The 13,873-nt window shown below is 57.7% G+C and overlaps 2 protein-coding genes across 3 annotated transcripts in view; both read right to left on the bottom strand.

Moving 5' to 3' along the window:
- Positions 1-95: 95 nt before the first annotated feature.
- CROCC (ciliary rootlet coiled-coil, rootletin) overlaps positions 96-13,873 on the bottom strand; it is a 26,844-nt gene continuing 13,066 nt past the window's right edge. The window contains exons 18-35 of one of the 2 annotated variants that reach the window (XM_042478355.1): positions 9,860-10,029; positions 9,494-9,673; positions 8,728-8,862; positions 8,181-8,324; positions 7,756-7,994; positions 7,459-7,618; positions 6,728-6,895; positions 5,911-6,307; positions 5,636-5,817; positions 5,389-5,509; positions 4,689-4,852; positions 3,754-3,969; positions 3,173-3,397; positions 2,902-3,051; positions 2,308-2,508; positions 1,462-1,593; positions 883-1,029; positions 96-779 (exon numbers count right to left, since the gene is read on the bottom strand). In XM_042478355.1, the coding sequence (XP_042334289.1) occupies positions 696-779; positions 883-1,029; positions 1,462-1,593; positions 2,308-2,508; positions 2,902-3,051; positions 3,173-3,397; positions 3,754-3,969; positions 4,689-4,852; positions 5,389-5,509; positions 5,636-5,817; positions 5,911-6,307; positions 6,728-6,895; positions 7,459-7,618; positions 7,756-7,994; positions 8,181-8,324; positions 8,728-8,862; positions 9,494-9,673; positions 9,860-10,029 (3,215 nt within the window). In that variant the 3' untranslated portion in view covers positions 96-695. Of the gene's footprint in view, positions 780-882; positions 1,030-1,461; positions 1,724-2,307; positions 2,509-2,901; positions 3,052-3,172; positions 3,398-3,753; positions 3,970-4,688; positions 4,853-5,388; positions 5,510-5,635; positions 5,818-5,910; positions 6,308-6,727; positions 6,896-7,458; positions 7,619-7,755; positions 7,995-8,180; positions 8,325-8,727; positions 8,863-9,493; positions 9,674-9,859; positions 10,030-13,873 lie in introns of those variants that run through there. The other variant, XM_042478356.1, reaches the window with a different exon arrangement.
- Positions 10,625-13,873, bottom strand: part of LOC121936284 (serine/arginine repetitive matrix protein 1-like) — a 6,279-nt gene continuing 3,030 nt past the window's right edge. The window contains exon 2 of the mRNA XM_042478362.1: positions 10,625-13,658. Coding sequence (XP_042334296.1) covers positions 13,282-13,658 — 377 coding nt within the window. The 3' untranslated portion in view covers positions 10,625-13,281. The remainder of the gene's footprint in view (positions 13,659-13,873) is intronic.

Raw genomic sequence — 13,873 nt, 5'->3', positions numbered from 1 at the left:
ATCTGTTTCAGTCCTCCTCTCCGCACTGCAGGTGCTCTGGAAACGCAGAAAGCTGGGTGAATGGGGTGAAGGACAGGAACGAGGGGCAAAGCGCATAGTAATACAAGAGCCAGCCTTTATTCTGGACTGTCCCCTGGTTTAGCCACAACTACAGCATCATCAGTATAAAAATAGCTTTCTACTTTTCTTGATTAATTGGTACATTAACAAACAAAGAAAATATATATGTACACACACATGCGCACGCATAGGTGCATGGCGTTAGTGTCTACATACTGCTTTTTAAAAATATACATCTTGGTCACATTTAATAAGAAGAGATCAGTGAAAAGAGGGAACCTGAGAGGCAGCTGGGGCGATCTTCCAGCCCCTCAGCTGAGAGACAGAGACCAAAGCACAGCTCCATTTCCCAATGTATGGCTAGAGATTTTCTGGAGGCAGGGGAGGCTGCTGCAGCCCCTTCCTCGGCCCAAAGGAGGACTCCAGGAGGTTCTGCTGGAAGCTGCCCCCTTTCCCTCTGTGTGCCATTTTCTGTCTGAAGAAAATGAGCGCCAAAATTGATTTTGATTGTCACAAAAAAGGCCTAACACCCCCCCCCTCCGGCCCCATACACACACACTTTTGCCCTCCTGCTTGTCCCTGACCCAGGCTGAAAGTTGCAACTCCATGCTGGTGTATGGCTGCATTTGAAGCACCTAGTCCCCTGAGAGGATGGCGGAGGAGGGAGGGAAGTAGTCCTTCTGGCCCCCTGTCTGCAGCTGCTCCTTCAGCATAGAGGCCTGTGGAAAAAGGAGGAGAGCCCAAGGGAGGTGGGGGGCACTTGGGGGACAGGTGGGCCCTCCAAGGGGTAAGGGGAGGTGCAAGTCTGGGGGCCCACATTACCTGCTCCTCCAGGCCTCGGACCCATTGCCGGTGGATTCGCTCGCGGCCCTCCAAAGTCTGCTCTGCCTGATGCTGGGAGCTGCGCTGGTGCTCTGCCTCGCCCTGGAGATCCTGCCTGGGCCGGGTAGGCACCTCTGCCACCTGTGCCTGGTAAGGCCAAATGGGCACCAGCATGATGAGCGGGGAAGAGAAGGACTATGTGCCCCATCCAAGAGAGCAAGGCAACCGCCTTCTCCTGGGGCATACCCACCCTCCCTCCCAAACAGCACCACTTCCATGCAGTCCGTAAGAGTGAGGTCCCAGGCGCCTTATTTCCATCCATCCCTCCCTTTCCCTCCTTGGACGCAATGCTGGGGCAGCCTTGACCCTTGTTGGTTCTCAGGCAGGGCCAGAAGGCTCCTGCCCAAGAGAGGCCCAGACCGGACACACTCCAGCCACACGTAGGGCACTGCCTGCCTGTCCTGGCAGACATTAGCAGAAGCACAGAAGGGCCACTGCAGCCCAGGGATGAGAGGGCATGCTAACGCCTCTCGATGCGTGTCTGGCACTTTGGGGGGGAGGGGAAGAAAAGGCACCAACCTCCAGCACCTGGATCCGCCGTTGCGCCTCCACCAGCTCCTGCTCCACAGCCGCCAGAGACCGCTCAAGGTGCTCTTTCTCCAGTGTCAGCCGCACAAAGTCTTCGTGGCTCTTCAGCTTCTCTCGCTCCACCTGCCAGGCCAAAGAGAAGCCCGTGACTGCAGAGGCCCATGTGCCAGGCAGCCCCTGCCCCACACTGCCTGCTTGGAGGTCATGGGGAGGGGAGAGGGCCATTCTGTGCATGCTCAGGCGCTCCTGGATTCTTTGGAAAGACAGACCGCCCATGAATTCCACTCCCGCCTCCCCTAACAAGATTCACAAGCAGGGGGCAAAGGCAGCCCACCCTCATTCTCATTTCCCTCTCTAGAGATGCTCAGGAAACATCCACAACCAGGGACAAACCTAAAAATTTGGGATTTTAAACTGGAAGGGGATGCCTGAGACATCCTGCAGAAAAATGATGCCATGGGTCCACCCCTCCCTCCCCTCCCTGAAAACAGGAGGGTCACCCACAGGGATGGCACTGCCAAGAAGGCTGCCAACCCACCTAACCCCTTTGGCACTAGGTGCAGGGCCTCTGACTCAGCTCTCTCCCAAGCCTCCAAAGAGTGAAATCGCCCCTTCATGCTGGGCCAGAGGCAGAGCAGCGCCTGGCATCCGCCCGCAGAATTGGTCAGACCCTTCTTTCCTGGGCCAGCCAGATGTGGCAGTGAGTCCCACAGGACTGCCTCAGTTTCCTCTCAGTCCTTTTCTCCCTTTACCCAGATTCTGGCCTGCCACATTTTGAACCCAAGCACCAGTCCCTCTTTTGTGGGGCAGATGAGGGGGAGCCGCCCAGCTGCCCACCTTATCGAGGGTCTTCCTGAGGGCCTCCCGGTCTTTCTCCAAGCGTAGGGAAGAGCGCTCAGCCTCACGCTTCTCACTCTCCGCCTGGGCCTGGATCTGCTGCAGCCTCCCCAACCGCTCCTGGAGGAGGCGCCGGTCCTCTTGTGCCCGCTGCAAACTCCTCTGGGCCACTGCTTTACCCTCCTGGCGCTGGCGCAGCAGCTGCAGAGGAAGGATTCAGGCATGTCATGAAGGCACCCCACAGAGGGACCCCCAGAAGCTCTGGCGAAGCTCCTGGCTGGGACCCCTCCCCAACTCCCACACCGCTCAGAATGTCTGGGGAGCTCAAGGCATTCAGCTTCTGCACACTTAAGCCCCCTGAGTATCTCTGGGGGCAGAATAAGATTTCCAGTGAGGACAGGGATGGGCTTTGCATGGCCTGACAATGACTGGCAAAGCCAAAGCCAGAGGGCACAGCGAGGGTCCTGTGGCCCCTTCATTTGCACAACTTATGCAGCAGGTCACAATGCCATGCCTTTTTTGGGTCCAGAGCCCTCCCTCCTTGGGCCAGGGGTGTGTGGCACCCTGGGGCAGCCCTGGCCTGGGCCAACTCACCTCCTCCCGCTGCCTCACCAGCCCCTCCAACTCCTCCTTCTGCAGCTCCCGCTCGGCCAGCTCCCTCTTCAGGGCCTGGAGGTGCTCAGAGAGCCCCCCGTTCTGTTTCTTGGCCTCTGAGGCAGCCTGGCGGGCCATGTCCAGCCGCTCCTGAAATGGCAGAGAGACCCACAGGTGGTTGGTGTGCTGCTTGTGAAGAAGGCCAACGGCAGCCAAGGTGCCTTGACCAGTGACTGTCTGTCCACAAGACCTCCAATTCGCTTCCCAGTACCTGCAAGACCCTCCGGTCGCGCTCGCTGGCCATCAGGGCCTTTTGCAGCTGGAGAACCTTCTCCTGGGCTGAGCTGGTGGCACCGTGGCTCTCTGAGAGGGAGGCACTGAGCCCCTGGACCTTCTCCTTCAGGGATCCCTCTGCCTCCACAGCCTTCGTGAGTGAGAGGTTGGTGCGGTCCAGTGAGAGCTGCAGGGCGCTGGCCTTCCCCTCACTCTCTGACACCTGTGAGGGCACAGCAGGAGTGAGCATGTGGGAAGGGGGGCCGTTTCCCAGAGTGCCCCTACAGACGGCAGGAACTCAAGGACTCACAGGGGTCACCCTCAAGGGCCAGAGCCTGCATTCTTCTCCTCCCTCCACTGGCATGGCTTAAAGGACCCAAGTTGGAAGAGAGGCCACACTGGACGCTGGCTTGGACATGGTGCAGGGTGGACATTTGGTGGCTGCCATATACTGAAGCAGGGCTGGCACTGAGGGGAAAAGGGGCAGGGAAGCCACTGTTCCATGGTATTCTGCCTCCAAGTGAGAGCCAAGGGCCAAGAGGCCTTCTGGGATATGGCCCATTGATGCTGAGGCCTTACCTGTCTCTGCAGGAGCTCAGTGCGGTCACGCAGTACCTGGACCTCTGTCTCGCGATCGCTCAGCACCAGCTTGGCCCGTTGCAGCTCTCCCTCCAGTGACCGCCGAAGCAGCTCCAGTTTGGTCCCTCGGCTTTCGGAGGCATCCAAGACCTCCTTCAGCCGCCGTTTGTCCGCCTCCAGCCGGGCCTCATTGGTCTTCATGGTACCAATCTTCTCCTGAGGGGGTGGGGGTGAAGACACAGAGTGACCATCCTTGCTGCAGCCGGGGCTCCCCAGGTGGCTTCTGAGCCTCCTGAGGGGTCAGTGAGGTTTCTCTGGTTGTCTGTCCCAAGCTGGGAACAGAAGAACTCTGGGGATTTGGCTGCCTCAGTGGGGTCCCTGCAGTGTCAGCCATCCTCCCTGCGGCAGCCTCTCTGGCTAAGGCTGGCTCTTTTCTCCAAAGAATCGAGGAGATCCAGTCCTGATGCTTCCACCAGAGCAGCCAACCCCTTCCTTGCCTCTTCCCTCCAGACTGAGGTGCTGAAGTCACCCCCTCAGAAAGGAACAGGTGGATTGTTCTGGAAAGGTTGACTTCCCAGCCCCACAGACATCGCATATGGGGGGAGACAAAGAGGGAAGAAGCCCTTTCCATCTCTCCCTCTTCCCCGACACCTACGGGGAAGGAGCCACAAGACAAGGCCGATGGCCCACTTCTCCCCAGATCTCACCGGCTTTAGCGCAACACCTTCTACTACCTCATTCTCTGGGGTGAAGCTCTTACTTTCTTTTGTGAAAGGGCTTCTGAGCACACATGCTGAGGCTTGGCAGGACACATAGGTGGGCTGGCATCTTCTCCTTGCCATTCCTGAACTGTCCTGTGCACCCATTCAAGGGCCACTAAAGCCCTACAGACACACTCTGCTCTCCTGGCAGCTGCTCTGCCCACTGGCACTCACCAGGCTGGCCTTGTGCTCACTCTCCGCCGCCTGCAGGCCCCGCTCCAGCAATGCCACCTTCTCTGCCAGGGCCTTGCGCTCCCTCTCACCCTGGCTCCTGCCCTCCTCCTGCATGGCCAGGGCAGCCTGGGCCCCACTCAGCTTCCCATCAAGGCTGCGCCTTCCTGCAGGAGAGGAAAGGGGCAGTGTGGGGCAGGTTGGAGGGTAGCAATGGGGCTGGCTGAGAAGCCCCGGGAACGTGGTAGGGAACTTCCTTACCTTTCGCTCCCAGGCCCCTCTGGGTTACACATTGTAAACCACTTAGGCAATGCTTAAGGGCACTGATAAGTGGTATAGAAATGTACTTGCTATTGCTATGGGTGCCCACAGCAAAGCCCCCTACATCACAGGAGGGCAACCTGAAAGGAAATGACCCCATCACACACACCCTCCAGTGGCAAGAAGGGAAGGGAAGGAGGACTCCTGCTTCTCCCCAGAGAGACCATTTGGGACTCCAGGGCTCATTGATAAGACTCAGCCGTGCCCCAGACTAAGCAGAGCATCCTGGAAAGGGCCGCTTCATCCCTTGTTCAAAACCTTAGTGATTTGGGAGCCATGGCTAAAGGCTGCCCTGCAGAATAGCTGCAAGGTCAGTTTGAGGGATGAGGGAAACCCATGAGAGGGCCCTCTCATGGAAACAGGGAACTCCCTTTCATCCCACCTTCCTCGCACTCGGCCAGCTGCTTTTGCAGTTGCTGCACCCGGGCGCCAGCCATGTCTCGCTCAGCCTCCATTTCGGCCAGTTGGTGGTTCAAGACTCCCAGCTGGGAACGGGCTTCATCCTGGATCCCCAGAGGCAGGACGGGTGGAAGGGAAGAGAGGTCAGGGCTTGGTTGAGGACCGCTGGGCCCTTTAGCCAGCAGGAAGCTGGCCCAGGACTCCCATTCCCTGCTGGCCCCCAGGCCTACCCGCTCTCGCTGCGCATCCCTCAGCTCCTGCAGGAAGTCCCGGAGGGCGGTCCGCACAGCCTCTGGGTCAATGTCGGCCACCAGCTGCTCACTCCGGCCGGGGGAGAGGGCGCGCTCTGGTGAGAGGGGCTGGGAGCTGGGGCGGCTGGGCTCCCTCTCTTCCTCCTCTGCTGTCGCCTCCCCTGGAGAGCAAAGAAAGCAGCTGATCCCAGGGACGGGGAGGAAACTGGGCCCCCAGAGCCAGCAGCCATGCTGTCCCCTCAGGGGACACCTACCTTTTGGGATGGGGTGAAAGAGCCTCCGGGAGGAGATGCTGCCACTGCAGTGGCCCCTGACAGCTGGGCTGGGCGGCCGCCCCATGCGGCCGAGGCCCAGGGTGCGCCGGAGGGCTGAGTGAAGGCCACCCAACCGGAGCTCCACTTGGTGCTTCAGGCCCTCCAGGCGGGCCAGCTCAGCTTCCAGACCCTGCACGCGCCCCTCGGCCCCGCTCAGGCGCAGGCTCAGCTCGCCTGCTGCAGCCACCGCCGCCTCACGCTTCAGCTCCAGGTTGTGGACGTCGTCCAGCAGCTTCTTCTCATTTCCTTTGGCCTCCTCCAGGCTGCCCAGCAGCTCCCTCTCCCTCAGGCGGAAGTCGCACTCCAAGTCAGAGAGCCGGCGCTGCAGGCTTTGGAGCTGAGGGGAGGAGAGAACCTAAAGATACACTGGGCCCCAAGGTCCCAGTGTGAAACACACCACCCCTCAGGCTGCATTCTTATTTGCTTTGTCTTACTTTTAGCCTAGGAGAAGACTTGCTCAAACCAGGGAGTGAACTGGAAGTCCTTCCAGTCTGTACCACTACCACCACCACCCCAGACGAGACCCAAAAAATGCCTCACACCCAAGCAGGGTTGTCGCCCTGTCAGAGGAGCCCACAAGGACCCTGACCTGTGGCCAAACCCAAACTGGTGGACCTGAAGGCAGGGCCTTGGCACAGCAGGCAACCCTGCCTCAGCCCAAAGGCCCAGCAAGAGCTGAAGCAGGAGCGCCAGCAGCCCTGCTGGACACCAGGGAGCTTTGCTTGGAAGGGCATTCCCAGGAAACCCCCCACCTCACCTCCTTCCTGGCTGATTCCCGCCCGGCTTCACTCTCCACAATCTTCTGCTTGAGGCCAAAGGACTCTCGCCGGCTCTCCTCCTCCCGCTGCTCATCCAGGGATACCCGGGCCTGCAGCTCCACCACCTCCTTACTCTTCTTTGCATTCTCGCTGTCCAGCATCTTGACCTGCGTGGACGGAAGACGGAAAGCAAGGCTCCAGCAGCAGACATCTGGGGAAGCTACTCTGCATGGATGGCTGAGGAAGGGACAGAGGGATTGGCCCTGGTCATGGTGGGACACCTGCTCTGGAACACTGGCTTGCTCAGAGTGGACTGTGTTTCCAACCGCAGAACAAAAACGGGTGGAAGTGGGGGGAAGCCAAAAGGAAGGAAAAGAGGAGGTGAGCGGCTGCAGAGAGGAGAAGAGAGGAAGGCAAGTGGAGGCAGAGGAAGCCCTTTGGGCAGGAGTCTCCCTCCAGGCAGAGAAAAGGCCGAGAAGGCTCAGCAGGGGCAAGGGAGTCCACCAGTCAGGCACCCAGAATATCACAGAGACAGGCTTGGATGTGGGCCAAGCAAGGTGGGGGAACCCCATCTCCCTCCACTCCCAAAAAAACCAGAAAGCAGAGTGACAAAAGTCTCTTACTCTGCCCTGCCATTTCTCACCCACCAGCCTCGTCTCTCTCTCTCTTTTCCTCCACAGCCCCACAGACCTCTCCTACCCACCCACTTGACCCGATGCCTCCCCAATACCTGTCTCCGCAGCTCCTGCAGCTCCCGGCGTGCTTCCAGCCGCGACCGCTCCACATCTTGGAGGTTGCTGCGTATATCTGCAGCCTCTTTGCCTACGGCTGCCCGGGCTTCATCCAAGATGGCCAGCTTCTGCTCCTTTTCCTCGTTGCTTCGCTTCAAACTGAAGACGAGAAGGAGGTCGGATGCGAGCTTTGCAGGCGATCAGTCCACCTCCAGCTCCACCAAGGGGAGGCCAGCCTGTCCCCTGCTATCTCTTTCCTGGCTGGGCATGCTCCAGTTCCTCCTCCGTCCTCCTACCTGATGCGATCACTCTCGGCTCGTTTCAGGGCGTCACGCAGCTCCATGTTGGACCTTTGCAGGGTCTCTTTCTCCCGGCCCTCGTCGCTCAGGCTCCTCCGGAGGTCCGCAGCCTCCTTGCGCTGGGCCTCCTGGGCCACTTGGGCCTCCCGCAGCCTGCGCTGGGCATCCTGCAGCTCCCGGCGGGTGGCATCGCGGGCATCCTCTCCCACGCGCAGCTGCAGCTTCAGCTCCTCCACCTGGATGGAAAGCAGTGCAAGACAGAGCCCTCTTGGTTAGGGGTGGCAGTCAAGCCTTTGGTGGGCAAGTGTAGGCAGGGGCTGTGACACTCTGGCCCTCACAGCCATTTCTGTGGCTTTGCCCTTGTGGGCTCCCCCCTACAGTCTCTCTTTCCCCTCACACTTCCCCTGGCACAGCCCACTCACCTCACGGAGGGCGGCCTCCCGCTGCTTGGTCAGCTCCCTGGCCTGTTCATGGAGCACCTTCACTTCCCTCTCATGGGTGACAATGGCTTCCTCAAACTGGGCACGGATGCTCCGCAGCTCCGAGTTCAAGCCACTGATGGTGCTCTGCAGCAGGCAAGAAAACCAACCCCCCTTTGTGACCCCAGTCCAGAAACAACCCAATGGCACAATTCTGGCTGAGTGGGTAAAGGAGGAGGCATGGAAACCAGAAGGGACCCAGCGCATGGCTTCTACTCTGGCTAGCTCCATGGAGTGGTTGCTCTGCCACATGCTCCAAGCAGAGAGACAGGTCCCCTCAGAAGCTCAGCTTCCATTAAAAACAACACAGAAACAAACACAAGATTCTAGGTCTCACAGGAGACAGCCTGTGCACAGGAGACTGCCGAACTCTCCAACACAGGAAAGAGGGCTATCCAGTACCCGCACAGAGCTCTGCCATAGCTTCCATCGGGGCTCCTTCCTCCCCACCCCACCCCACCAAAGGCTCTCTGTGCCCAAATGCACTCACCCGCTCTTGCTCCTGCCGGCTCTGAGCCTCCCGCCTCTGTCTCTCCATCTCCAAGGTGAAGCTGGCCAGGCTCTGCTGGGCGGCTGAAAGCTTCTCCAAAAGGACAGCCTTCTCCGACTCCTTGAGGAACAGTGCCTGAGGTGGAGGTAGAGGTGGCATCAGTGATGCTTTCAGAAGGGGCTTGTGCTCTAAATGCCAATGTGCCAGATGCTGCAGGACTTGAACTGAGGGGCTCTGGCAATCAGAACTGGGCCGCCTGATCTCCCAGCTGGCCAGAGAGATGGCCATTCCAGCACACAGAACCCTCTTGACCCGAGAGGTCAGCAGAGGGCAACCTGCCTGACCACCAGGAAAGCCCACAGGCCCTCTGTCTGAATGCCAGCTCAGGACTTGTGGCCCCATAGGAAGAACCCACCAGGCCCTCCCCAGCAGGGCAGAAAGAGAAAGGAAGAGCCACTTGGTGCCAAAGGCCTGTTCTGCTCAGGGACCCAGCCCTCAACCTGCAGAGCTCAGCACTGGAACAAGGGCACCTGACCATCATGTCTATCTATCTGTCCAACTTATATTCTGTCTTTCTCCCTGCAGAATGTGAGAAGGCACAGAACCACTTCACAGACATTGCAACAGGCTCAGCCCCATGTCGTCTTTGGCAATGGACCTTTTCCCTGGCTGCTCAGCAACCATCACCCAGCAGGGCCCGGGCCTCCCTTATGGCTTCCCTCCAAGGCCTCCCAGGGGTCTGGACCCCTTCGCACTGGCCCTCCACCTGCTGCTTCTCGCTCTCTGCCAGGAGGAGCCCCTCGTCCCGCTCCTGCTGGAGGGCTGCCATCTCCTCGCCCAGCTCCTCCTTCTCCGCCTCATGGCGTCCCTGTAGCTCCTCTCGCTCCTGCTGCAGGCGGCGCAGCAGTTCTTCCCGCTCGGCCTCCAGTTCCAGGCACAGCGACTCCTGCCAGGAGGACCACCGGAGTCAGAAGAAGCTGGCCTCCAGTGGACCCTATAGCTGGCCAACCCCTTGGAGGCTCCAGAGGTTCAAACCGGCTTGGTCCATCTGTCCTACAGCAAAGGCAGCAGCAGCAAGAATGCTGCTCCCCTTCTGTCTGGGCAAAGGATTTCTGAACATGGCCGCACATACTTTGTCTCTCTGGAGACGATCCAGTTCCTCCTTGTGAGCCACCTGGGCGCTCCTCAGTGTGGCCTGGGCCTCCTGCTCCAATTGCATGGCCCTCTGGGCTGCAAGCGCCTTCTCCTGCTCCAGCCGGCTGACTTCGGCCTCCATTTGCTTACGGAGGCTCACCAGCTCCACTGGGTTGGGGGAAAGGCAGACAGTACAGACAGGTGTCAGAGGAACCAAAGGGGGGTGTAAGGGCTGAGGAAGGAGTTGCCCCTCCCCATTGCCTACCTGCCCAAGGGACCCCAGACCCCAAAACGCATGGGCAGGGAGCCAGCTGGAAAAGGTGGACAGGCACTGCATTTTTGTCTGGGCAAGACTGTCCTTCCCTTCCAAGAGAAAGGGAAGGATTCCACCCTCCACATTTACAAGAGTAGGAGAAAGGATTGGGGCCTCTTCCAAACAACCATCACCTGTCCACTCAGCTGCCCCCCTGCTCTTGCTCTGTCTTTCCTTCCCTCCACAGGAAGGAAGGAGGGAAGCCAGCCAAGGGGGCTGCTGGCCACAATCCGGCCCTTCCTGCTGGGTGGGAGTCTTCCAGGCTCTGAGGAGCAAGGCATCACCCAGTAAGCCCACAGCAGGTGGGAAAGAGCCCACTCCCCACCCAGAAGATCTATCAGGGAAGCTGGAGAAGGACAGGTTGCTTACCTGTAACAGTATTTCTTCGAGTGGTCATCTGCGAATACATACAAATGGGTTGTACTGCGCCTGCGCAGTGCCTTTGGAAACTTCTGGAATCACTAGGCAAAGTACACTTTGCAACATGTTGAAACTTTTTGGCGGTAACTCCGCCCATCCCCTATAAAACCTCCGTTCCCGCTCTTTTCCCCAGTTCCGCAATTTTTCCGCCGCGAAGGCGACAAGAATGAGCCAATATGAGCAGGACACTGAGGGGAGGATAGGCGGGATTTGCATGTATTCGCAGATGACCACTCGAAGAAATACTGTTACAGGTAAGCAACCTGTCCTTCTTCTTCGTGGTCTCTGCGAATCATACAAATGGGTTGAGACTGGCAAGCTAAGGTCAGTGGAGGCGGGAGTGTCATGATACCTGAGAGAACAAAAACAGTTAATAGTCAATAAAGATGACTAAACACCAGTATAAGAGTGATTGTTTGTTTATAAACTTGGAATGAAATCCCACCTCATAAACCAAGCCCAAATGAGGGCCACCAATAACATCAAGCAAAGAGTCTTTGGAGAATGACAGTCTTGGGCTATCAGGGAACACAGTATCCCGCCAAACATGTTCAGTGTAGTCCTGATAACAGCACAGCCCTCCCAAAAGCTGCATCTCTTTTGGCTCTTGTATCCAACCTATAGTGCTTAATAAAACTTAAAGGTTGTGCCCACACCGCAGCCTTGCAAATGTCCTCTAAGGGAATGCTAGACAGAAAGGCAGAAGAGGCTGCTATAGCCCTTGTGGCATGGGAGCGAATCCTACCCGGGCAGGGTTTACCCAAGAGTTCATAGGATAGGGCAATAGTCTTAGAAACCCACTTAGAGAGTCTCTGAGCCGACACCGGCAGTCCTTTTTTCGGTTCCGAGTAGCACTGGAACAGTCTCTCAGAACGGCTCGAGTCTTTAGTTCTGTCCAGAAAGAAGGCTAGGGCCCTACGAATGTCCAGGGTATGGAGGGCCTGCTCGGCATTGGTAGTCGGGCTCGGTGCCAGGGTAGGTAGAACAATGTCCTGGCACATATGGAAGGCAGAAACAACTTTGGGTAAAAAGGTAATATCCGTCCTGAGAACTACCTTATCCAAGTGGAATCTAAGGAAAGGCTGGTCTCGGCGTAAAGCGCAAAGTTCGCCCGCACGGCGGGCAGATGTGATAGCCACCAAAAATACCGTTTTCCAAGTTAGAAGTCTAATGTCCGTGGTGGCTAAAGGTTCAAATGGTTTAGACTGTAAAGCCCCCAACACCGTCTCGAGGCTCCAAGCCGGAGTCGGTAAGGATGCTTGAGGATACAGGTTATTGCATCCCCTCAGAAACTGTTTGACCAGGGGGTCTTTGAAGAAAGAAGGCTTGCCGTTGAAGTGAAAGGAAGAGCAGATCGCGGACAGGTAGCATTTAACGGATGTAAGGCAGAGGCCCGCATCGATAAGGGACATCAGGAATTCCAGGACCACAGGTGTAGTAACCTGGGCTAAGGCAAGTTGTTTGTCAGACAGGAACCGAAGAAATCTGTTCCACTTAAGTCTATAGGATTTCTGGGTGGCCGGTTTTCGGGCAGCCAAGATGACATTCTGTACCGAGGTCGGTAGCTGGGCTAGGGATGGATCCTCCATGCCACCAGGGGAAGGGTCTCGATGTCCGGATGTCGAACCCGTCCTCCCTGAACTGTGAGGAGATCCGGTCTGGTCTCGAGCCGGAGAAAGTTGGCTCGAGAGAGATGAAGAAGGCAAGGAAACCATGGCTGTCCCGGCCACCAAGGTGTGATCAGGATTGTGTCGGCTGCATCCCAAGTCATCTTGGAGACCGTCCTGGTGATTAGCGGGAAGGGGGGAAAGGTGTAGAGCGCTATCCCCGACCACCGAAAACCGAATGCATCTCCGAGGGAGTCGTCGTTTGGCATTCGGGAGCAGAACTGGGGACAATGGGAGTTGTACACGGTCGCGAACAGGTCTATCTGTGGGGTTCCCCATCGAGCAAAAAGATCGTGTACAGTGTCTGGGTGGAGCCTCCACTCGTGACAAGACGAGGGAGACCTGCTGAGTAGGTCTGCATGAGAGTTTTGGGTGCCCGGTAAGTGTACCGCTTGTAGTAGAACGTCTCGGGCAATGCACCAGTCCCATAGTCGGAGTGTGATGTCTAGGAGGGTGCGCGACCTGGTGCCTCCTTGTTTGTTCAGGTAGTACATCACCGTGGTGTTGTCTGTCCTGAGCTGGATGACCTTTCCCGACAATGAAGACTCGAAGGCCTTTAAGGCCTTTTCCACCGCCAACAGTTCTAACGCGTTGATGTGGAGCGCCTTCTCGTCTCGAGACCAGATGCCCTTGGCCCACAAGTCTAGGGTGTGGGCTCCCCATCCTTCTTCCGATGCGTCTGTGGTCAGCACCAAGTCTGGATGGGGCAGCGAAAAAGGCATACCGACGCAGACGTTCCGGTAGTCGAGCCACCAACGGAGGGAACGTGTGACTGATCTTGGTATGGTGAGTCTGCGGGAGGGAGGGTCTGTTTCCAGGTCGAAGACCGACAGGAACCAAGACTGTAGTGGACGGGATCGAAGTCTTGCCCAGGGAGTTACGAAAGTTGTTGATGCCATGTGGCCCAAGGCCACCTGGATGTCCTTGGCTGAGACACGCCTTCGGGTGGTGCACCGACCGACGGCCCGGATTAGGGCCTGGAAACGGTCTGGAGGTAGGTACGCCGTACAAGTGTTTGAGTCAAGGATGGAGCCGATGAACCGTATTCGCCTGGTGGGAAGCAGTTGGGATTTTTCGAGGTTGACCACCAGTCCCAGGTCCCGTAGGAGTTTGAGAGTCTCTGAGGTGTGCCTTTGCAGTTCCTGACGTGAAGGGGCCACGAAGAGCCAGTCGTCCAGATACGGGAAGACCCTCATGCCGCGGCGGTGCAGGTGTGATATCACCGGCGCCATGCACTTGGTAAAAATGCGAGGAGCTGTAGATAGGCCGAAGGGAAGGACATTGTATCTGTATGCGTCCGTCCCGACGGCGAACGCCAGAAACCTGCGATGGGACTCCCGGATGCTGACATGGAAGTAAGCGTCCTTTAAGTCGATCGTTGCAAACCACAGGTTCCGCTGCAACAGAGGTAAAATAGAAGCAAGCGTTACCATCCGGAAACGGCGATAAGACAGGTAAGTATTCAACTGTCTAAGGTCCAATATAGGCCTGATTCCTCCATCAGGCTTCGGGACCGTGAAATAGCGAGAAAAGAAGCATCTAGGGATGTTGACGGGATCGACAGGGGAGATGGCGCCTTTGGCAAGAAGGGTGCGTACTTCGTCGAGAAGGG

Source organism: Sceloporus undulatus, chromosome 7 (genome assembly GCF_019175285.1).
Source record: "Sceloporus undulatus isolate JIND9_A2432 ecotype Alabama chromosome 7, SceUnd_v1.1, whole genome shotgun sequence".
In the NCBI taxonomy this organism is placed as follows: domain Eukaryota; kingdom Metazoa; phylum Chordata; class Lepidosauria; order Squamata; family Phrynosomatidae; genus Sceloporus; species Sceloporus undulatus.
The sequence above is the reverse complement of the archived record's forward strand: the minus strand, read 5'-3'. Positions and strand labels throughout refer to the sequence as shown.